Below are 20942 nucleotides of genomic sequence, written 5' to 3'. Positions count from 1 at the left end.
CTTTGCCTTGTCAGTTTTTGAGCAGCAGTGTTAGCAAGAGAACAGCTGATTTCTAGAACAAACAAGACCCATTTACTCCTGTAGCCCACCAGGCAAAGGATAAAGCTTTAAGGTTTTAATACAATCCAGAAGTTTAATGGGTTTTGTTATTTTATATTTAAATTTTATTTAAATTTGAAATAAAAGCATCTATTTCCCTATGAAAGAAGGCTGCTAGGTATTTGGTGTTGAAGTTCTTTGTCAGACTACCAGTTTTCCTAGGTTTTAATGGTTTCTGAAGGAAGAAAATCATTCTTGTGTAAAGGAATGCACCACTTAAAGCTTTAGGTAGAGCTTTAATAGTCCATACAGCTTAGTGCAATCCATTAGTCTGAGTTAATTTTAACTAAGATGATAAGTAACTCAGTAATACTGAATTAGGGGGGGAAAGTTTTGTGTGTGTGTTGTTTTGGGTATTCTTTAAAGTTTATTAGGGCAAAAGAAACACAGAAAGTTGAAATATAAAATACTGAAAACTCCAGTTTAAATTCCAGATTGGGTTTCAGTGCATTTACTAACTGTACACACTTTTACTGTGCTCAGATCTGAACTGCAGCATCTTCCAGATGTGCCACCTCTGACAGTGATAAATCACTGTAAAAACACTTTGCTTTTTATACTCTCATCATTGCAGTAATGCCTGCACAGGTCACAGTGCCAGGAGCAATTCCTACCATGGTTTTGCTGTCTTTGGCAGAGCAAGGGCAGCTTTGTCCAGGGATTTTGCTACCTCTAGATGCTGATTACAGATCAGCACTGGCTCCACATATATACCAAGATATCAGAAGTGTTCTGTTGAAGTGAAATTGCTGACAGAAATGCACTTAGACAGACATCAGCATGATCTGCACTGTATAACACTACATAATTAAGTTTCTTTTTGGATTTTAATTTGTAAGACCATGGTTTCCATAGAAGGGTAGCAAATTCCTGATAATTTGAATGCAAAAACCTGGAAGTAATTAAAAACAAACAAAATAGCTATATAAAGGGTTCTGGAACTGAAACTGAGTGATTATGCAAGCTAAATTTAGAAAAAAAGAATCTTATTTAAAGAATGAACATTACTTAGGGTCAGTGTTAGGATACTCAGCCTTCTTTGGGTAAGGAAGAAGGAACAGTTAAAATCAAATCTGAGTTAATCATTATGAATGAGGCCATTTTCCTGGCTTTGATCAAACAGGTAACTGAATGATTTCAGTCAGGTTTTTCTGTCTCCACTCTTTCAAGATACAAAGCAGCTCCTCAGCCAGAGAAGAGAGCTGTAATTCTGTCTTGGACTTTGGACTTCTCTAAAGGACACTTTGAACTTGTTGGGTTCACCTACATCCCATGCCCATTTCATACTCAGGGTCGTCCTGCTGTTCTACTGCACCCTTTAAATCCTCCTTTCTAATCCAAGCCCACCATTTTTGGATTTGATTTTTGATAAACTTATGTGAAATAATCCAGCCCATGTTTGTTACAGTGTTTTACTTTGTATGCCCCTAGTAACTACAAAGTCACAGAAACCCAGAATGGGTCAGGTTGGTCATCTGTTCCAAGCTCCCTGCTCAAGCAGGGCCATCCCAGAGCACAGGGCTCAGGATTATGTCCAGTTGGTTCCTGAATACCTCCATTGAGGGAGACTCCACAGCCCCTCTGCACAAACTGTTCCAGTGCTCAGTCACTTGCACAGTAAAGAAGTTCTTTGTCATGCTCAGGTGGAACTTCTGTGCATCAATTTCTGCCCATTGCCTCTTGTCCTTTTGCTCAGCAGCACTGACAGAGCCTGGCTCATCTCTGACACCTCCCTGCACACACTGGCAGACATTGGTGATGTTCCCTCTCAGTCGCGTCTCCCCGAGGCTGAACAGGCCCAGCTCCTTCAGCCTTTCCTCCTAAGAGAGATGCTCCAGTCCCTCACCCACCCTCGTTGCCCTCCGCTGGACAATAAAATAATTACACAATAATTTTTGTGTAAAAACTACACTTACAGTGTGTTACACAGCAGTTCACAGGGAGCGGGAACTACTGAGGCCTCGTTTCACTCCCCCCGCCGGTAACAAAGCTCACTATGGACCATGAATTTATCAGGAGCCGAGGTCAAATGAGACTCCCGGAGGTGTTGTTTACTTGTCCCTGGCTTCCTGCACAGCTGCAGCATTTTGTCCCCTCTCAAGAGCGGCTACAGCACAGCTCCCCCGAGCGCCCTCGCACTGCCACGGTGCTTGGGAACCGCGAGCAAAGCGGCAGCCGCGGGTCGAGGGCAGCGGGCGAGACCCGGGCGGAGCCGCCCCACGGCCCCTCCCTGTGAGAGCCGAGCCCCGCGGAACTACAGCTCCCGGCGTGCCCCGCGCCGTTCCCATGGCCACGGGCAGCCGGGCCCGCGGCCCGCGCAGCGATGCCCAAGGCCAGGTACCGGGAGCCCTGCCCGGGCTGGAGACCGTGGATCGCTCCCGCTGCCCTGGGGGAAGGGGCCGGCGGCCGGGGAGGACAGCCTGGAAGCGGGAGGGAGGGCAGGAGTGCTAAAACGGGCCGTTCCGGCCTCTACCCCTAAAGCGAGCGGGGCCGGGGGCAGGCGGGGCACGCTTGGCCTTTGTCCGCTTACTGCTGTGAGGAACCGCACACAACCGGGGTCTGCAGGGGACCACGGGGGGCGGCAGCTCTCCGGCACACCGAGCGCAGGGCCGGAGCTTTCCCGAGCCCTCCGAGCCCTGCCCGGCCCCAGAGGCCGGCAGCTGCCGCAGGCTCCTCGGAAAGCCTGGCACGGCACACGGGCCCCTAAAGGAGTCTCGGTACTGCAGTGAGAAAGCCTGGCACGGCACACAGGCTCTTAAAGGTGTCTCGGTACTGCAGTGAGAAAGCCTGGCACGGCACACAGGCTCTTAAAGGTGTCTCGGTACTGCAGTGAGAAAGCCTGGCACGGCACACAGGCTCTTAAAGGTGTCTCGGTACTGCAGTGAGAAAGCCTGGCACGGCACACGGGCCCCTAAAGGAGTCTCGGTACTGCAGTGAGAAAGCCGGGCACGGCACACAGGCTCTTAAAGGTGTCTCGGTACTGCAGTGAGAAAGCCTGGCACGGCACACAGGCTCCGAAAGGAGTCTCTGTACTGCAGTGAGAAAGCCTGGCACGGCACACAGGCCCCTAAAGGAGTCTCGGTACCGCAGTGCCCTGCCGGGTGAAGGGCTGCAGTCACCGTCCCTGGAGGTGCTTTAAGGAAAGCTTGGACGTGGCACTTGTTCTGGTCGTGCTCGGTCACAGGCTGGACTATATGATCTCAGGGGTCTTTTCCAACCTAATTGATTTTGTGATTCTGTGATTAAATGTACTCCAAGCAAAGCCTCCCGCTGTATAGCGGGTATGTGCTAAGTACGTGCCACAGGTGGCTGCTGGAGTTATTGAGGAATGTCACCTCAGCTGGTTTGGTTAGAAATATTTCGACAAGCAGGGAGCAGGTGATGTGAAATTATAATAATCATCTACACCACAATAACCTTAATTTAGATGTTTTCAGGAATTAGGGCCTAAGGTGTGTTTTTTCTCTAATTATTCTTTTCTTGCTTTTTTTCTTCCAATTAGTGATACTTTATGGGATCTTGCTATAGCTGAAGTGGAGAAGAGAGAAAATCCTGACGATGATGATGTTGTCAAGCCAGGGGAAGTTTGGGAAAAATCAATATTATTTATGGGAAACAAAAATGGGGTAATCTAAATACTGTACAATTCTACACTTTTCAAACATAATTTGTGTCAGGGAAAACATCTCATATTTTCAGATGTTAAGGTTCACTTAATTTTAAAGACATAATACCTCATGGTCTCATTCTGCAGAGGTCTAATTGATCACTAATGTCTGTTTAAAGTACAGTGTTCCTATTACTATATTTGTCATGTCTATTAGTTTATACTTAAAATAATGGTAGAGTAACTTGATTCTGATTGAAAATTGGACTTGAGTTTCCACTGTAAGGCTGCAAGCAGTTCCATGCATTTGCAGTTTTCTGGCACTTTATTATTGGAATGTTAAATGAATTTGACTTAGTGATACAACTTCATGCTTTAAAGACAGTACAGTAGAGTTCCTCTTTGTTTTTAATTTCCAGGGAAAGACCACTATCATACTGAGATGCCTTGAGAGGTATGTGTTAAATATTTTAAAGCAGTTTTCAGCTTTAGATTTAAAACCAGTCATATTGTGTGATAATTCATAATGCATGTATGCAGATGTGTCCTGTAACTGGTTAATCACTTAGGAATGAACTTATTTCCCTTCATTATAACCTCTCAGGTGATCCTTTCAGTCCTTCTCCAGTGTTAGCTGAAATGACTCATTTCTTTGGGCTGGTGCTGCTGCTTCTCCTGTCTTGAGTACCTGACACCTCCTGTCTAAAAGTGTCTCTTCTCTGTACTGCTGTCTCTAAGCCAAATTCTGAACTGACTGATAAATACAATTTAGTAACTGCAGAATTAACTTCCTTTCTTTAGAAGATCTTGACAAAAGTCAGTTACTTTTCCTTTAGGGAAGAGTCTCCAAAGCCAACATTAGCCTTGGAATATACTTTTGGAAGAAGAGCAAGGAGACACAATACAGTGAGTATAAAGTATAACTTAGCATATCTTTATATGTATACACACACCTAAAAATAACAAAAGGAAATCTTTTGCAGCCTAAAGATGTAGCTCATTTTTGGGAATTAGGTGGTGGAACCTCATTAGTGGAACTCATTCGGATACCAATCACTGTCCACAACATAAGGTAAGTGTAAATATTACAATTCCAGAGTTATTTGAGCTTTCCTTCAAACATTAGTAAGCTCTAGACCTTTTTTATGTGAATACCTCTTTCAGAGTGTAATCACTGTAATACCACAGTGCTTTGCTTTGGTCTTCCTTTTCATGCTTCTCTCCTAAATAAGTTCTAAGTAAGCTCAACAAAACATGGAGGAAATAAGTTGGCCTTAAGTAGGTAGAACAAGAAATACAGGAAAAGATAAGACATAATATCTTTATGCTCAGTGAAGAGCAAAGCAACAGACTGGGGACATGAAAAATAAAATCTTGCTTCCTGCTTCTGTGTGCACACATAGATGCTCTTTCTGTGACTGACATTTTAGGGTGAAAAATAAGGCCAAAAACTGTGACAAAAAAAGTCTCTGGGTTTTTGGGATATGACCTCTTAATGCAAAAGTCATTTCCCAACAGAGAGATGATGTTTCCAGGAGGAACCAGAGCTACTGAAATTATTTGAAAACAAAAGGAAACAGAATTTTTTATGAAATTAAGAGAATGTACGTTAAAAAATTCCATTAAAATAATGGATAGCATAAGAAGAAATGCATGAAAAATTGCATGAGGAAATGACAAGGTGATAGGGGGTGCTTTTTATGGTTTTTTTTATTAAGGAAGATGGGAGTTGAAAGGGGAGAAAAGGATCAAATATAAATTTTGTATTATGATGTATTGCTTTATTTCATTGGTATTGAGCCTTAACTTCTGTGGGGAAGAAAAAGGAGGGATATCATTTTTATTAGGTATATTTGCTTCTGTTTTGACTATTGAGATAATGCCATTATTTGCTGAGAGTCTAAGAGAGAATGAAAATAAAACACTTATGGCATGTGAAGCTCTTTGTCTTTAGAAGCTTGGGAGAGAAAAATTAAGTATAACTTTCCAGCCCCTGACTAAATTAAATTAATTGAGCTCTACCTCCATCAGTCTTTTCTTCCTTTTTTACTGATAAGGGATTTTCTGATGTGGAGAATCTTAAGATTCTTTGCTGGGATAGAAATGTTCTGTAAGAACAATTCACTTCTGTTCACAAGACAATATTTTAACATGCCAGAAAAAATTCTACTACTTCAACAAATATAAGTGCATTTTGCTGATTTGCTCATCATCGTACTCAAGCAATTTGCTTATTTAAAAGTTCCATAAAGTATATCTAGTTTCAAGAGACAAAGTAGATCTATATCAAGAGATTTTTCACCAGATTTTTCTTTCCCACAGTATTTTAAAATGAAATTGAACATTTAGTTGGATTTGTAGCTTTTTTAATACCACTCTGGTCTGGAATCCCCTTTTTCAAATCAGGTTAGAATGAGATAGAATGATGGCAGCTGTTCAGATTACTGCATTTGCAATGACCTTTACAGGTGCACTTAAATGCAGCTGGTGTTTTGGGAGGCAGGGTTTTAGAAAGAGAGGACTTCAGATGTAAAAGATTTCCCATCAACAATCCACCTTTAAAAGTCTGGTAGTAGCTAAGGATGTCTTGAGTACTCTTTTATCTTTCAGATGACTTTTCTTAGGCATCCATTCAAGGTTCCAGCAAACTGTCTCAGTCCATGACACAGAATATTGTCCTTAACCAGGTTTTCTTCATTTCATACTAGAAAAGAATAATGAAAATAGGGAAATTTCCCAGGTCTACAGGGAATGCAGGTAATAGTTAGGAAAGATCCTAGCCATTGGTCTGGGGTTGGAGATTTAGGAGATGGCAGGGATACATAACAGCAGAAATCCTCAGTCATACAGGAGGGAACTGCAGGGCTGCTTTGCATATTTTACTGTTTGAAGACAGTCAAAATAATAACTCTGAACAAGAGCCAGGGGAAAAGGTTCTTCAGAGTGCAGAATATCCCTAAAAGCCATCTTGCTTTGCTGTCCCATTTAATTCCATCTCAGCAGGTAGATGTTCACATTTGCAGTGCAGGTGTGGTTTTGTATGAAAACGCTGACTGCCTCATGTGCCAAATAATGCCTATTTCACAGGTCATTTGCTGTAGTTCTGGTGTTGGATCTCTCCAAACCTAATGAACTCTGGACCACTATGGAGAGCCTTCTGCAGGTCACCAGGAACCATGTGAACAAAATTTCAACCAAACTAGAAAAGACAAACCCTGAAGTAGCTGCTGAAATTAAACAGAGAATGTGGAACAATCTGCAGAGGGATCACCCTGTAAGTTACTTCTAATATTTTCTCCAGATGTCACAGGCCTTTATACAGTTAAAGATAATGCTTTAGAAAATCATAAACAACTCTTTTAGATTTTTATGCATGACTGAAAATCCATTTGATGTAGATGAACCTGTTCACTGGAAAATTATAGCAATTTAATAAAAATTCAATAAGAGCAGAAACAAGGAAAGAAGGTTTCTTATATCTTTTTGTTAGATATCTAATGTGATTGTTATGGCATGTTACACCAATCAAAAGAAATAGTTTTAGAGTAGCAGTTTGCTTTTTTTCCCCCTCATCTTTTAAAAATGAAGATGAAAACTAGAATGTACAAAAGTCATCTAGCAAGAGACTAGCTGAAGGTACAAATTTAAGAAAAGAATATAGTTATAACAGCCATCAACATGACTATATACTTTGCATTTATTTAAATGTCTATCACAAACTCAATGCCTTTTGATAATCTGACAACTAATTAAATTATGAAGTTTCAGAAATGTTAACATCAGTCCTTTAAACATAATTGCTAACTAAATCTCTGGAAAAGCTAAACTAGATTATGCGCAATAGAAAGGAAAAGTCATTGTGCGTTAAACCTCTGCAAATGTTGTGTGTATATAATAAGCATAAATAAGTATTCAACAATTCAAAGACCTGGCATGTAAATCTAGTTACTGTAACTTCTATAAAATGCTTCAACACAGCAAGTGCTTGTAGAGCTCAGAAATTTACAAGTAACTTAAAATGTATGAGAGAGCAACATATGCAGCACTCCGTAGATTTAGCGTATGGGGTTTGATATTGGGATTATTTTGGTTTTTACTTTTAGAGAAGGTAATTCACAAAAAGATAACACCTACATGCACAAATAAATGGCAATAAATTATGACCACGGTGTCTAGTTTCATATAGGGTTTTACATATCAGAAAATTGCAAGCTTATTGCAATAAAGAAAAATAATAATGCTATTATTTGTTAAGAAAACTTGGTATTCTTGCACTGTAGGAAAAAACAGTTATACCTTCTGAACGAAAACTTGTTCATCCTCCATTATCAAAGACATCAATAATGCAAACAAAATATTATATTACCATTTGGTTCTCTTCTTATTTTAATCATTGTTCAAAGAAAAATTGTGTCAGTTTATTAGAAGAAAATACTGTAATCTATAGTCAAATTAAATTATTTCTTATGGAGATCTTTATGTGCCTTTCAATGGCTAAACATATTTTTATTATAAAGAGGAATCAATTAAATACTTATATTTTTAAGGATTAAGATATATTTCATTGGCCTGGCTAAAGAATTATTTGCTATGATGACAAAACCTATCAATTGCAGACCCTGTTTAAAAAGGCTGAATGGATCTAAACATAGTCAAAAACAAATTCCACAGTCAAAACATGAATAGGGTTCAATATACTAGTTTTAAGGTTTCTGATGTTATCCCAAATTTTTCCTCTTAGTTATGAAATGAAAACTTTTTTTTTTTCATTTTGTATTCTATATACTCTTTTTAAGTTATGATAGTTTTGCTTAAAGCTTTTTATTTGACAATGTATGAGTGAAGCCATTATTTCTCCTCTCCAAGCAGAGGATTTTCAGTATGTGCAGCTTCTGTCAATATTCTGTCATTGAACCTGTCTGTGAAATAGCTGGGGTTAGGAGGGAGCAGTTGGACCAGCCTCTGCTACAACTCATCTTTCTTGCACTGCTGCAGCCAAAGCAGCTTGAATAAATATTTGCCTGAACACACAAGGGGATTGCCTCATTTCATGTGGACTACAGCAAACCCCTCCAGATCACTTGAGAATTCTTGTAATTCACTTATTAAAATTTCATCCCATATTAGCTATTCAGCACATAAGCCTGCGCTTTTAGACCTGTTTTCCTCCAATGATACTGATTCACATTTCAAGATTGTTGGATGATGTTTCCTCTTTGTGCTGATATCAAACATTTGAAATTCACATTAAATATTGTTTGTGTGTTTGGAAAACATGATGTGGACAGGGCAAATGTGTGACACAAGCAAATAATTCAGTTTATTTTTCTTGAGATTTTGTCTGCATTCTTTTAGATTTTATCCAAAGAATGTGAATGTGTCAAAAAGCCAGTTCTTCTAATCCAGCCAGGCAGGTGTTCTATGAATACATGAGGTTTTTCCTCTCTTCCTTTCCCATCTAATAATGTAATATATAGTGTAAAAGCCCATTTATTCCACTGAGTGTTCTAACTGCTCAGAGGGATTACTTCCTGACCATTTAGGAAGAAAATAGGAAAATGGTAGAATATAATATGGATATTGCAATAAAGTTGACTCCTCTGCCTTAAGGTTTGGAAAATGATGTGTTCTGTGAATTTATTTTAACCTCTTTCAGTTGCTTTAACAGTTGCAATCTTTTACAGTTTGTTTACAGAGCTTAACTGTCCTTTATCTTTTTAACAGGACAGTGCATTAGTTGACCCTTTTCCAATACCCTTGGTGATAATTGGAAGCAAATATGATATTTTTCATGTAAGTAATACTTAAGTCCCTTTTTAATAATTAAATTATTCTCAGTAAATATTCTATATACTAAAATTTTACTAATATAATAGTAATCTTTTGAACTAAAGTGTGGACAGCCAGTCTTCTACCACCAAAAAAAAAAAAAATCTTTCCATCCAACAGCATTAAGGAAATCCTACTGTCATTCCTTCACAAAACACCCCCAAACTGATGATTTTTGAAATGTATGTAGAAAATGCTTCCCTTTTTGGTCTGCAGCAACTTGTGTCTCAACAAGAAAACGCCACATGGATGATTTCCTTTTATAATGAGAGAAATCCAGCTCCACGTGTCCCTTGTGACAGCAGCTGTAAGTTTATGGCAGTGAAAGAGGAGTGTATCTCAAGTCAGCTGATCAGATTTTTTTTGGAGGCAGCTTCAGTCTGGAGCTTCTTTTAAAGTACTTCCTAAGTTTCTAGAGACAAGTGAGAAATTGCATTTTTTATGGAGGAGAGGAAAGAAATGTCATAGTACTGCTGGATTGTCTCCCAGGCCATAAAAATCCCTAACAAATGCATACTCACTGCACTTGATCATGAGAAACCAGGACTGTATATTTGATTTGTAGCAGCTGTGCTGGCAGCCTGTGCTTCTCTGGATGGCTACACAGTGCACTTGATACCTGGCTGACTCTCTGAGTTACTGAATTCTTTATTAATAAGGGACTTGCCTTCTCTTTATGCTGAGCCACAACCCCCTTAAATGGTTCTCATGTAATAAGGACAAAATGCCAGCCTGATTCCTTTGGGATTGACTCCTGCAGGCATCACTGGGACCAAGTTTTCACCCATTTTATCCAGGGGATGCCATCTGTATGATCTTAGATGAAACACATGGGTGAAAAGGTACTTGGATGCACCTTTCAAATCTTGCAGGTATTAGAATTTAGACAGCATATACCCAAAGATTTTCTTAAATATTTTCACAAAAAGAAAAAAAAAATCTTATTCTTCTAGTAGGCAGTATTTCTACTGGTAAAAATTTAAAACAATATCAAACAAATAAATTGAAAATTAAATGTGCATTCTCAATTTAAAAACTTTTCCTGGACTAACATATTGCCTGAATTAGGCTTCATCTGTAAAAAAGAAACAAAGAGAAATTGTGACATTTCTTTTTAGAGTAGGCTGTTACTGATTCTGTCTTAAGATATAATTATGCTGACAGCTGAAAGCCTTATATATTGTAGCTTAAGTGCACTGCAGTTTATATTAAAAAAAAGAAAAGTTTTAACTGTAGTATTTTGGGGTTTTTTCTTACATCTGTGTTCCACTCTCAACTTTTTCAGGAGTTTGACTCTGAAATGAGGAAAATAATAAGCAAGACACTTCGATTTGTTTCACATTATTATGGAGCCTCATTAGTGGTATGCATTTTCACTTTCTACTTAAGAATAGACAAGATGAACAATATTTCTGTTACAAAACAATCATTTTTAAAATAGTACTATAAAACTCCTAGAGAAAATGGGATTTCATTGGTTTTACAGTAGCTTTCTTCATGAGGCTATCTGTTGAACAAGTCACTGTACTGGCAGGGATGGATGGACATGCCTTGTGAGCAAACAAACTACACAAGTCTCAGCATCAACAAACACTGAATAAAAACAGTTACCTGTTCGCCACCTTAGTTCCTGCATTGAGTTTACTGCATCCTGGGCAATTCTTTTTTTTTGTACAAGAAAGGAGAATGGGCAAAAGTGATTGCCTTAGATTGAATTAGGGAACTGAGCCTTTTGGTAGAAGCATGAACTTACATCAAGTGATCGAGCTTTCGTAGGTTTAAAATCATTGGCTCATTTTCACAGTAGTTTATGTGTAACAGGTTACTACACTTAGGGTGTTGAAGGAGGACAGGAGCTTCCTTACAAAAGTGGGTAGAAAGATGCCAACATGAGAACAATGAAGTATTTATTTTAGTTTGTCAGGTCATTCTCTGAGTAAAGACAGAAACATGCATGCTGGGATTCACAGTCCAAAAACACTGCATCTTGGATTTACTGTGCATCAGAAGATGTGTCTAATTGTATCAACCATCATTTATGTAATAAATAGTATTTAATAGTAGCTTAGGGATTATCAAAACAACTTATGTTTACTTTGAATACTTATAATCCCAGCATGTCCTTTTGCATCCACGTAAAGCTTTTTTCACTCTGACACATGAATTTGTCTTTTGTTAACTGAGAGTACAACTGTCTTGGTTGGGGTTGTTTTAGTATTTAAGCATTATTGTAATTAAAAAATCGAATATAAATCTCTTTGTCTTCTTAATCGTGATTGTCATTGGAATGAGAGGGAGAAACCTAATTTCTCACAGCACAGATCTGACTTCTTTCTCAAAGACATGAATCTGTTAGGATACAAAAGCCCTTAGACAAGAAGAAGCCCTTAGACAAGAAGTTGTTTGAGAATATATTCTGAAAATTGCTTTCTGATAAATCTGTACCATTCTGCCACTTTTAAGCTGTTTTTATGAAAATTATATAGTTATTAATTACATTTCTAAATGTTTATGGTATTCTGGATAATATGTAATGCAATTTAAAATCTTAACTCAGTCTTGGGGAAAAGAATTGTGTCTCGTAATGTGCATATTTCAAAAGCTTTGGATCAGTATTTTAAAAGTTATCCTTTAATCTTTATTTATTCTACTTTTTAATCTTTCTTAATATCCAGTAACAAATACATTCATATTTTTGAAAGGGAATGTGAGATTTTTATTCTAGTCTATTCAGTGAACATGTACCAAATTTATTGGGGTCAGGTATTAATTAGAAAGGCTCTATCCTCTTTGTAGATGGCAAAACGCAGCATACCTATTATGGAAGTTCCTAATGTATATCTTGTTTTCTGATTCATTTAGTTTACCAGTAAATCTGAGGCTCTCCTGCTGAAAGCCCGTGCTCTTATCAATCACTTGGCATTTGGCTACGATAAAAGGTAACGTTATTGTTCAACTATTAAATGTCTTGCTCAGAACATAAAATTACTTAATAAAAACATTTTAATCATAAGAACTTTTTTTAAAGTATTATCTCTGAAAGAATTTTGCTCATGGACTTGGACTTCTGTGACTTAGCTGCCTATCTCTGCTAAGAACAGTGATAACTCCTTAGTTTTGATCCTCAGACTGATGAATGAAAAATGTGATTGCCACTGGAATTGAGCATTATTTTATTTACATGATTTATATGCAAACCCCAGGAAGACTCTAGTCTTGGCTAGAATAATCTTGGGGTTTTTTTGTTGATTGCTAAATGGTCACTTGATAAATTTTCTTTTTTTCTGTTTAGCAAGTCTGTATCAGTGGATCCCAGCAAACCTCTCTTTATACCAGCAGGCCTGGATTCCATGAGTCAAATAGGTTAGAAGATTTCCTGTTCATTGTTTGTTGCTTCATTCTTTTGAAAACAAGAAAAACATTTTAAGCAAATAGATAAATTACAGCACATCAGTATCAGTTTTAAGAGATTACTGAAGGAAATAGCTTATAGATTTTAAAATCATGATTCGGTATATTACTGAGAATTATTTGTGCGGGTTTGTTAGGTAGTTTAATAAAGTCTCTGGACTATGTAAAATATTAAAGTATACCAATGAGCTTAGATCTGAAAGAAAATAAAATATACAAAACCTCTCAACCCATTTAATGGTAGGAGATCAATGTTTTTTTCAAAGAATGTTTGAAAAATGTACAAAACCTCTCAGCCCATTTCATGGTAGGAGATCAATGGTTTTATTCAAACTTGTTGCAGCTTGTCAGTGTAGAAGGTAAAATACCAAATCAGGTGGTTCATTATGCAAAATTATTCTGTGATTTATGTTGTTATGACAACACACTTGTCTAATGTGTGCTGTGATCCCCAGGACCACCACCTGCCTCTGACAGTGATCTTGGAAAGATGCGTGCCAACACGCCTTTGGAACTATGGAAAAAAGTATTTGAGAAAACATTTCCTCCCAAGGTAGGAATGGATATGCCAGGCATACAGCTGCTTTTCTCACAGAACAGCAGCAATAACCCTGCTCCTTGTTGTCCTTCAAGTGCACTGACTGGAATTTTAGTCTCACTTAGCAGTTCTCTTTAATACATTTTTAAAAGATAAAGGCTTGTATGTAGTAGTGCTCCTACATCTTCAGTGACCTCCCTTCATTTAGAAATTATGAAAGATGCTGTTCTCAGTATAAAATGCCCCAATAAGATAAAGACTAAACTTCTTAGAAACTATAGGGAAGTGTTAGTTTTCATGTTATTTTTCCTCATAGCCTTTAAAAACACAATAAACATCTCCTCCTGCACCCAGCCCTCCAAGTACCCCTGAACTCCCCCTGAAACAGCTGGAGAATTGAGTACACTTCTCATCTGGCAAGCTCCATGGCTGTTCAGCAGTGTATCAGTCTAAAGATTGAAACATTTGCCAAAGAGATTCACAGTCTCCTATTTTGGTTCCACAGGAGGCTTTAAACTTTGAAGCTATTTTTATGCATTGTAACCCTCTTTTTCCATTGCCTCACCTAGGAAGTAGAATTCTGCTTTATTTTATTCCATCACTGGTATTATTGCCTTGTTGCTACTTTCCATTTGATATGATTAAGGAGAAATGTGCAGGACAACATTTAAAAACCCCTCCTCATGTGATAGTTTTCTTACTATTAGTGTATTTGCTTCTTTGGAATTCAAGTTATAGTTTACTCAAGGCTAGGAAATGAAAATTCAGATATTTGGCAAAGATAGCAATCAGTTTCTCAACTTTTGAAGTAATGCTTCTGATAACCAGAACTGAATTCTAATAATGAGTATTAAATAGTTTATCAAGGGCACCCTCAACTGTGCCCTAACATCATGGACCAGGAAGGATATTTTCATTTTGATGCTCAAGAATAATAACCAACCACCATATGAGAATATTTTCTGCCCTTTAGAATCTAGCTGTGCTTTTATTTTTTCTTCATTTTACTGACAGGTTTTTTTTTAACTAATCTGTGTCCTGTAGCACAAAATTGTTCCATAAATGCAAGCTTTTAATATATTGGTATTAAAAGCAAATACTTTAATTTCTATAGTGTGGCTTTTTCTTATTAAAAGAAGATAAATTGTATCATTTGGGGTTTTGTCTTTTCTCCTTTTAGAGTTTCTCTGATTTACAAGATACCAAGGACCCTGCACAGGATAGTCAATATGCTGAGTATGAAGTTGATGTCATGAGAGCTCAGAAAAACCAGGTGTGTGGTAATTCTCTAAATGCTGTTCACAGTCAGGTATTCCAGAACCACCAGCACTGCTGAACTAATAGTATATACTCATACCTCCCCTTTTTGTCCTTAAATAATTTCAGCTTTAGATTTCAGCTTAGGAGTCGGTTGTGAGGTTTTCTTCCCCATTGTTAGATACTAAGCCAGTAGACCATTGTTAGATCTCAAAGTTTTGGCTCTGAGGTTTTTTAGAAATTATAATTCAAATTTTCCCTCAAACTGTACTTTAAAATTAACTCACTAAAATAAACTTTGAAGCCTTCTTGATGTAATTTCCTCATTTCTTCACTCTGTACTCTCATTTGAGTGCTGACTAACAAAGTATAGGAAGCAATATCAAGGTCTGTGGTGGGGACTCTTCTGTCTTTCTCCTTCAAAATTTATTTAAACTGGAAAGGTACTGAGATGATAACATTTCTAACTTGAATTTGCAGTCTGTGGACATTTTATCTTAAATAGAGTGAAGGGAATTGTTCCACAGAGTGATGACAAGTGGCTTAACCCCTGAATTCCAGGAAAGACCTTTAATGGGGAAAGGGTCTTCTATTTTTTCTTTAAAATTTTGAAGTGTTTCTGCCTTTCTCTAGATTAGTGGGGAATTAATTTTATAGAAAAATTCTGTGGCAACTAGGTGAAGGTTAAATGACTGCCTCACAGCTAGCAGTATATAACATCAGCTGAGTAGCAGCACTGTATAGAACAGTTTTCATCAGTATGGGTATGTTCATAGGTATGGGTCTGTTAAAATCAAACCAAGATTTATCCAGAGAATAAAGCAATTTCAAAAATCCCCTGCAGCCTTTGAACCTGCACATTACCTGCAATATCCTGTTAATGTAGGTATTAGTTCTGAATTTCTGTCACATCAAGAGCAGTCCTAGAAATCATTAACATTTGTAAAGCACACTGCTTTTGGAATTTAAAATACAAACATACTCAGTATAGCTACATATCTCAAAATAACTATATAATGTACTAGGTTTGTTATTTTTACATAATAATGTGTTGCAAAAGAAGATACTGGTATGTATTGATTAAATCATATAGGAAATGATTAATTTTCTGTTTTTAAATAAAAGAGACAGGCTTTTAGAATCTTAATCTGTTCAAGAGCATTGCAAACCATTATAGCTTCTTTTTGTTGGACTACTACAAGTAATTTGAGCATTAAAGAGAAAATTACTTTTGTTATCTGCAGTTATTTCCTAAGTTTTTATCACGAAGTTTAATTTTTACAAGATTATTTGCACATTATTAAAATGTTTTATACTAAGAATTTGAATTGCACCAAGCTAGAAATACATATCTAAAAGAAAAGAACTTTCTAGTTGCAATGTTTCTTGAAGTGTCCTTCAGTTTTCCAGTTCATTGGAAAGCAGCACAAAAATCATATTTTTTAAGCACCTTTTTAAATTCCTTATGCGTCTGACATTCTTTATAGTGTCTCATGGTACCCATTGCAGAGGAGGACCAGTATTTTAAGATGGTCAATATGCAAGGTGTTGCTAATGAAATCATGGGACCTAATGCAGAATTAGAAGTATCATGTGATGCCAATGAATGGTTTCATGTTATCATTTTTCTGGGTTACTTTCAGTTAATTAATGTTACTTTGGACGACAGGTGATAGCCTATTTGCTTATTTATCTCAAAGATAAGCTTCAAAATGAAAAAAAAGCACATAAGCAGCAAGAGAAGCAAAACACAGCCCCTGTCACTGCATCTGATAGAAGAACCAGCAATAGCTGACTGACTCAGTCCTCATCAGAACTGCTCGATAATGCCATAACAGATTAGAGATAACTGTGGCAATAATACAAAGTTTAAATAAATCATTTCCAACTTTGTAATTTTGATTGAAGGATTTGCCTGCATTCTAGCAGAGTAAAAGATTGAATTCTAATTCTTGAGTATAAAATAAGAAAACAGTTTAAAAAAAAAAAAATCAATAAAGTCCCTGGCTGACTCCAAGGTACTGTTAGCCAGCATTTATCTGAGATGCTGTTTGGCTGTAGAAGTTTAGAGTCCAGCTCATCAGCATTCTGACATAACTGTTTTCTTTCAGACCAGCTTAGTTTGGCTTCTTAATATTTTCAGAGTTAACTATGACATTTCTTTCTTTCTTAACATTTTTGTTCTGGAAAGCCCTCTGAGGCTGTCTTTTCCTCACTGTGCCTTCCTTCAAGATGGAGCACATCTCTCTTTCTCAACTATGTCTCTTCACAATTTTTTTCCTAGTTCTTGCCCCACAGACATACATAGCACAGGTTTATATTAAATAGTGCTGTTGCAATTGTTTGCTGCTTTTCATTCCCTGTAGTTAAGCTCTGAGAGAGAACTCAACCCCAGGGACCCTTTTGAAAGTTATATCTCTAATGTAATTCTTAACTAGCAGATTTTCTCCAGGAATTACTGGAATTTTGTGCATTTTGCAGGGCTTTCAAGATTCAAAAAAAAAAAAAAAAAATTCTGCATAGTTATTAGGCCTTCAATGTCTAGGTTTTGGTCAATTCTTCATACATAAACCACATGGCAAGCTTGTCATCCTCTATCCATTCCCCATTAGCTTTTTGGCTTTTGATGCTTTCAGGTCACCTTAATTTGATTTTTGGTACACACATAACCTGAATAAGAGTGAGATCTTTTAAAATAATATTTATGATGAGAGCTACATGTCTACACCTGCATCAGTGAGCACCTATGGGGAGCATGAAAGTCTTGTTCTTCAGTTCCTTCTAAATGTTTGTGGCAGTGAGAGTGGGAATGTCTGTTCTCTTTCCTTTCTGCCACAGATGTAAGTGGCAGACTTACTCTAAGGTGTCTTTTTGAAGTTTTTCTTTGTTTCATGATATGCCTTCACTGCTAATGCTCAAAATAGGTGCTTGGACTTTTTGATCTGGACATTTGACTGCAGCTGCATTCATTGATGCAACAGATAAAGCTCAGCCTTGAGCTCAATGACGTGGAGAACCTCCCACTCATGTGCTTCAGAAACGATGGCAGTGCCAAAGTTCATGGTGACTGGTCCTTGTTACCCAGAGCTATTACTTCAGGGATTGGTGCCAGTTCTAGCTGAAGCCTCATGCCATGAGGTGACGTGAAAAAAGGAGATGCCTGGTGCCATTTGGTGTCAGCTAACAAGTCATGGAAGCAGATCTTTATGAACAGAGATTAACTGTTAAGTCTTAACTAACTGTTAAGACTTTAAAAAGTCATAAACACAAGAAGATTCTGCATCTCACAAGGAAGAATAGTTGCATTTCCCCTAAAATTGCAGCAACCTAATCAACTCCCAACCAACAGCTACAGATCTGCAGCTGACATGGCGACTGTGCTGGCCGACAGAGTGAGAGCCATATTCTTTCAGCATACTCTGCTGCCATGATCATATTGCTGAACTTCAGGAGACCATTTCAGTCTCATTCCACAAAACAGAAGATTTCATACTGTACCGTGAGGCCTTGGTCCCACAAATATAATAGGCCCCTACCTTAACCTGCATAACAGAGCAGTATCACCTTTCATTTCCTCCACAGGAGGACACGTGCTAGTCTTCATAAGAGAAGAAGTTACTTTAGCTGCCAAGAACAAGCTTTCTTGTTTTCACATGAAAGCATGTCCAAATGGGTAAAAAAGACCTCATTTTTAAACCAAATTAAAGAGCATCATTAGAGCACTGTTATTAAATTTTCTACCAAAGTTTTTGTCCTTAAGACTTTTAATGAATGTTTCAGTACTTGGTTGCTTTCACCATGTTCCAGATTGAGGGCACTTCCAGTAAGAAACTGCATGAAAAGGAAAGTTGAAGCCATATCAGTCACTCAGAACAGAGGAAGTGCAACAATTAAGTCTTTTCCTACAATCTTAATTTTTCCTTCTTGTTTGTAGACATTGTAGTATTGTCTTTAATTACATGATCATATACTATTTTGCTGATGTCTCAATTCAATTGTTCAGTATTTCTTTTCATCATCCTTATTCTTTATGTACCTTATTTTTCAACCTGCCATTCAGACACTTCAGTGAACACAAAAGTATTAATTTTTTTTTCTCTGAGAGTGTGTGGTAATGTTATCTTATCTGAGTGCCTCACAAACATCAGTTAAGTCTTTCTTCCCAATCCCTTTATGAGATTAGGTGTGATCTTCCCCATTTGACAGATGAAGAATTTACAGAAACACAGAAGTACAGAAGCATTAAGGTTTAAAAAAAAATGTAAGCCCACTTTATGCCAATGTTGAGATATCTGTGATAAGCTGCTAGCACTAATAATGTTTAAAGCATTCAGCTCACATTGAAAGCACATTTAAATTGCAATTATTTTTCTTTGTAAATCTGATCTCTGCCCCCTACACTTTCACCCACAGAACAATTATAGCATAATGCTAGCATGAAGATTTTTTGCTGAAAAAAATCTTTAGAAATGACTCCAGACAGTACACACACCTACATAAAATTCAGCAGAGGAAACTGTTGTTTGTAATGGTGCTAGAAATTCCTACTATAAGCTTCAGTGCTCCCAGTTGACTGACATGAGGTCATTTGTGTACCTTGCTAGTACTCTGCTGATCTAAAGTACAGCAAAATGTAGCTCCCTACATGACAGCAATTGTGGCAAAATTCATAGAACTTTTAGGATAATTTTGTTAAGTACAGAAATATACTACACCTTCTCTGCACTGAAAAGTGTTTGTACATACATACATTTGCCAAATAAATACATGAAGTTTCTGGAGACTTTTAGTAATGAGAAAATTAGCTTAACATGTATATATGTTTCTTTCTAGGAACTTGAACAATACAAAAGAAATGCCTCTAAATCCTGGAAAGAAATGGATTTTGACTCTGATTGATGAACTGCTCTGTCTTCGGTTTAACACCATTTACCAAACTATTTTTATAATTTTTACATTACATTAGCAATTTCATCTGATGCAGTTGAAACTATATAATATCAAACTATGAAGTTGGTATTTATTGAGCATTCCTGTTATTTTTATGAAAGGAGCTGTTTATTCACTCAGTCCAAATTAATTTATCTTGGCACTGGCAAAGAGTTTTAAAAAGTGGGGAGAAAGGAATTCTAGATTGCTCTCAGGTGGGTTTGTATATGACGACTGACATTAGTAGTTCAACCTAATTTATAACACAGTATTTGATTTACTTTTGAATACTTCTACCCTCAGCATATATTTAAATATAAACAAGTTTTCACACCCAGAATATGAAATTGTGTAGTGTGCTAGGCGTCTTTTTGTAGTTCAAAACCAAAGCTTAAGAAATACTTTCATAATTGTTTGATATATGTGAATTAATAAAAAAACCCCTAAAACTGGCAGAATAAAGTGGAGTTAAAACCTTCTTTGACCTGAATTCAGAAGTGTGCATTGTCTCTGTCACAGAATCATACAGTTTAATACAGGACTTACTTCTTGCAATGTATAATGTCACACAGAGTTTAGAAGATGGATGTTTCTGTCATATATTCAAATGCTAGGAAGTCAGTCTAATTAATTTGACAGATACTTGGTTAGTGCTGAGAATGTTATTGATTCACATTCAGCCTTCAGCATGAATGGGACTTTGTCCAGGCACACCTAACTAGTGTGAGATGCACTGAGTGTTCTGAGAATACGCGAGCCAATCCAGATTAAAGCCAGAGGTGTCTCCTGAGGGCTCAGACTTGTCAGAGAGGGAATGTCTGAACAGTCACTTGGCAAACCAGATCAACCCTATATGCTCCTAAAAATGGGAGAGACAGACTAACCTGGTATCCTTCCAGCTATTTAAAGCTATTTGTTATTTTTAACATATTCGTTCACCAGATGTTTTTCTGAATACAACATTTATATCTCAGAATATTTTACATAAAGATACTAGAAAAATACACTTAAGTGGAAACACTTATTACCTTGAGGATTTGATTTAAAATTCCTTGTTATGAACTGCCTCATCTCAAAACTATCATATAAAACTAGCTATATAATTACAGAATTTTAAGATACAAATATACTTATGTCCTTGGAGAAATCTGTCTCTCTGCAAAAACTAATTTCTTCACAGAACATGAAAATAAGATACAAAAGTTAGGCATTCTGTGTCTGTTATGTTTTCAGTTTTGAAAGGCCCATGAGAAAAATTTCCAAAGATTAAAA

General features: G+C 37.2%; 2 protein-coding genes across 2 annotated transcripts in view; one reads left to right on the top strand and one right to left on the bottom strand.

Moving 5' to 3' along the window:
- Positions 1 to 2376: 2376 nt before the first annotated feature.
- Positions 2377 to 20160, top strand: DYNC2LI1 (dynein cytoplasmic 2 light intermediate chain 1). Its single transcript, XM_063152077.1, has 13 exons — positions 2377 to 2436; positions 3602 to 3725; positions 4126 to 4160; positions 4543 to 4612; positions 4690 to 4778; positions 6794 to 6980; positions 9431 to 9499; positions 10821 to 10898; positions 12398 to 12474; positions 12828 to 12898; positions 13402 to 13499; positions 14665 to 14757; positions 19575 to 20160. The coding sequence occupies exons 1-13, from the start codon at positions 2423 to 2425 to the stop codon at positions 19638 to 19640; spliced, it is 1071 nt and encodes a 356-aa protein (XP_063008147.1). The 5' UTR covers positions 2377 to 2422; the 3' UTR covers positions 19641 to 20160.
- The window catches only part of ABCG5 (ATP binding cassette subfamily G member 5), a 20139-nt gene continuing 17684 nt past the window's right edge, over positions 18488 to 20942 (bottom strand). The window contains exon 14 of the mRNA XM_063152075.1: positions 18488 to 18572. The gene's annotated coding sequence lies outside the window, so the exon portion shown is untranslated. The remainder of the gene's footprint in view (positions 18573 to 20942) is intronic.

The sequence above is a fragment of the Melospiza melodia genome, chromosome 3 (genome assembly GCF_035770615.1).
Source record: "Melospiza melodia melodia isolate bMelMel2 chromosome 3, bMelMel2.pri, whole genome shotgun sequence".
Classification (NCBI taxonomy): Eukaryota; Metazoa; Chordata; class Aves; order Passeriformes; family Passerellidae; genus Melospiza; species Melospiza melodia.
Note: the sequence above shows the minus strand (reverse complement) of the source record. Positions and strands in the feature narration are given on the sequence as shown.

Excerpts from the sequence above, each read along its gene's own strand:
- DYNC2LI1 (XM_063152077.1), top strand. Across the intron at positions 9,500-10,820 it reads GCAAATATGATATTTTTCAT|GAGTTTGACTCTGAAATGAG; the intron begins GTAAGTAATACT and ends CAACTTTTTCAG. Across the intron at positions 13,500-14,664 it reads AGAAAACATTTCCTCCCAAG|AGTTTCTCTGATTTACAAGA; the intron begins GTAGGAATGGAT and ends TTCTCCTTTTAG.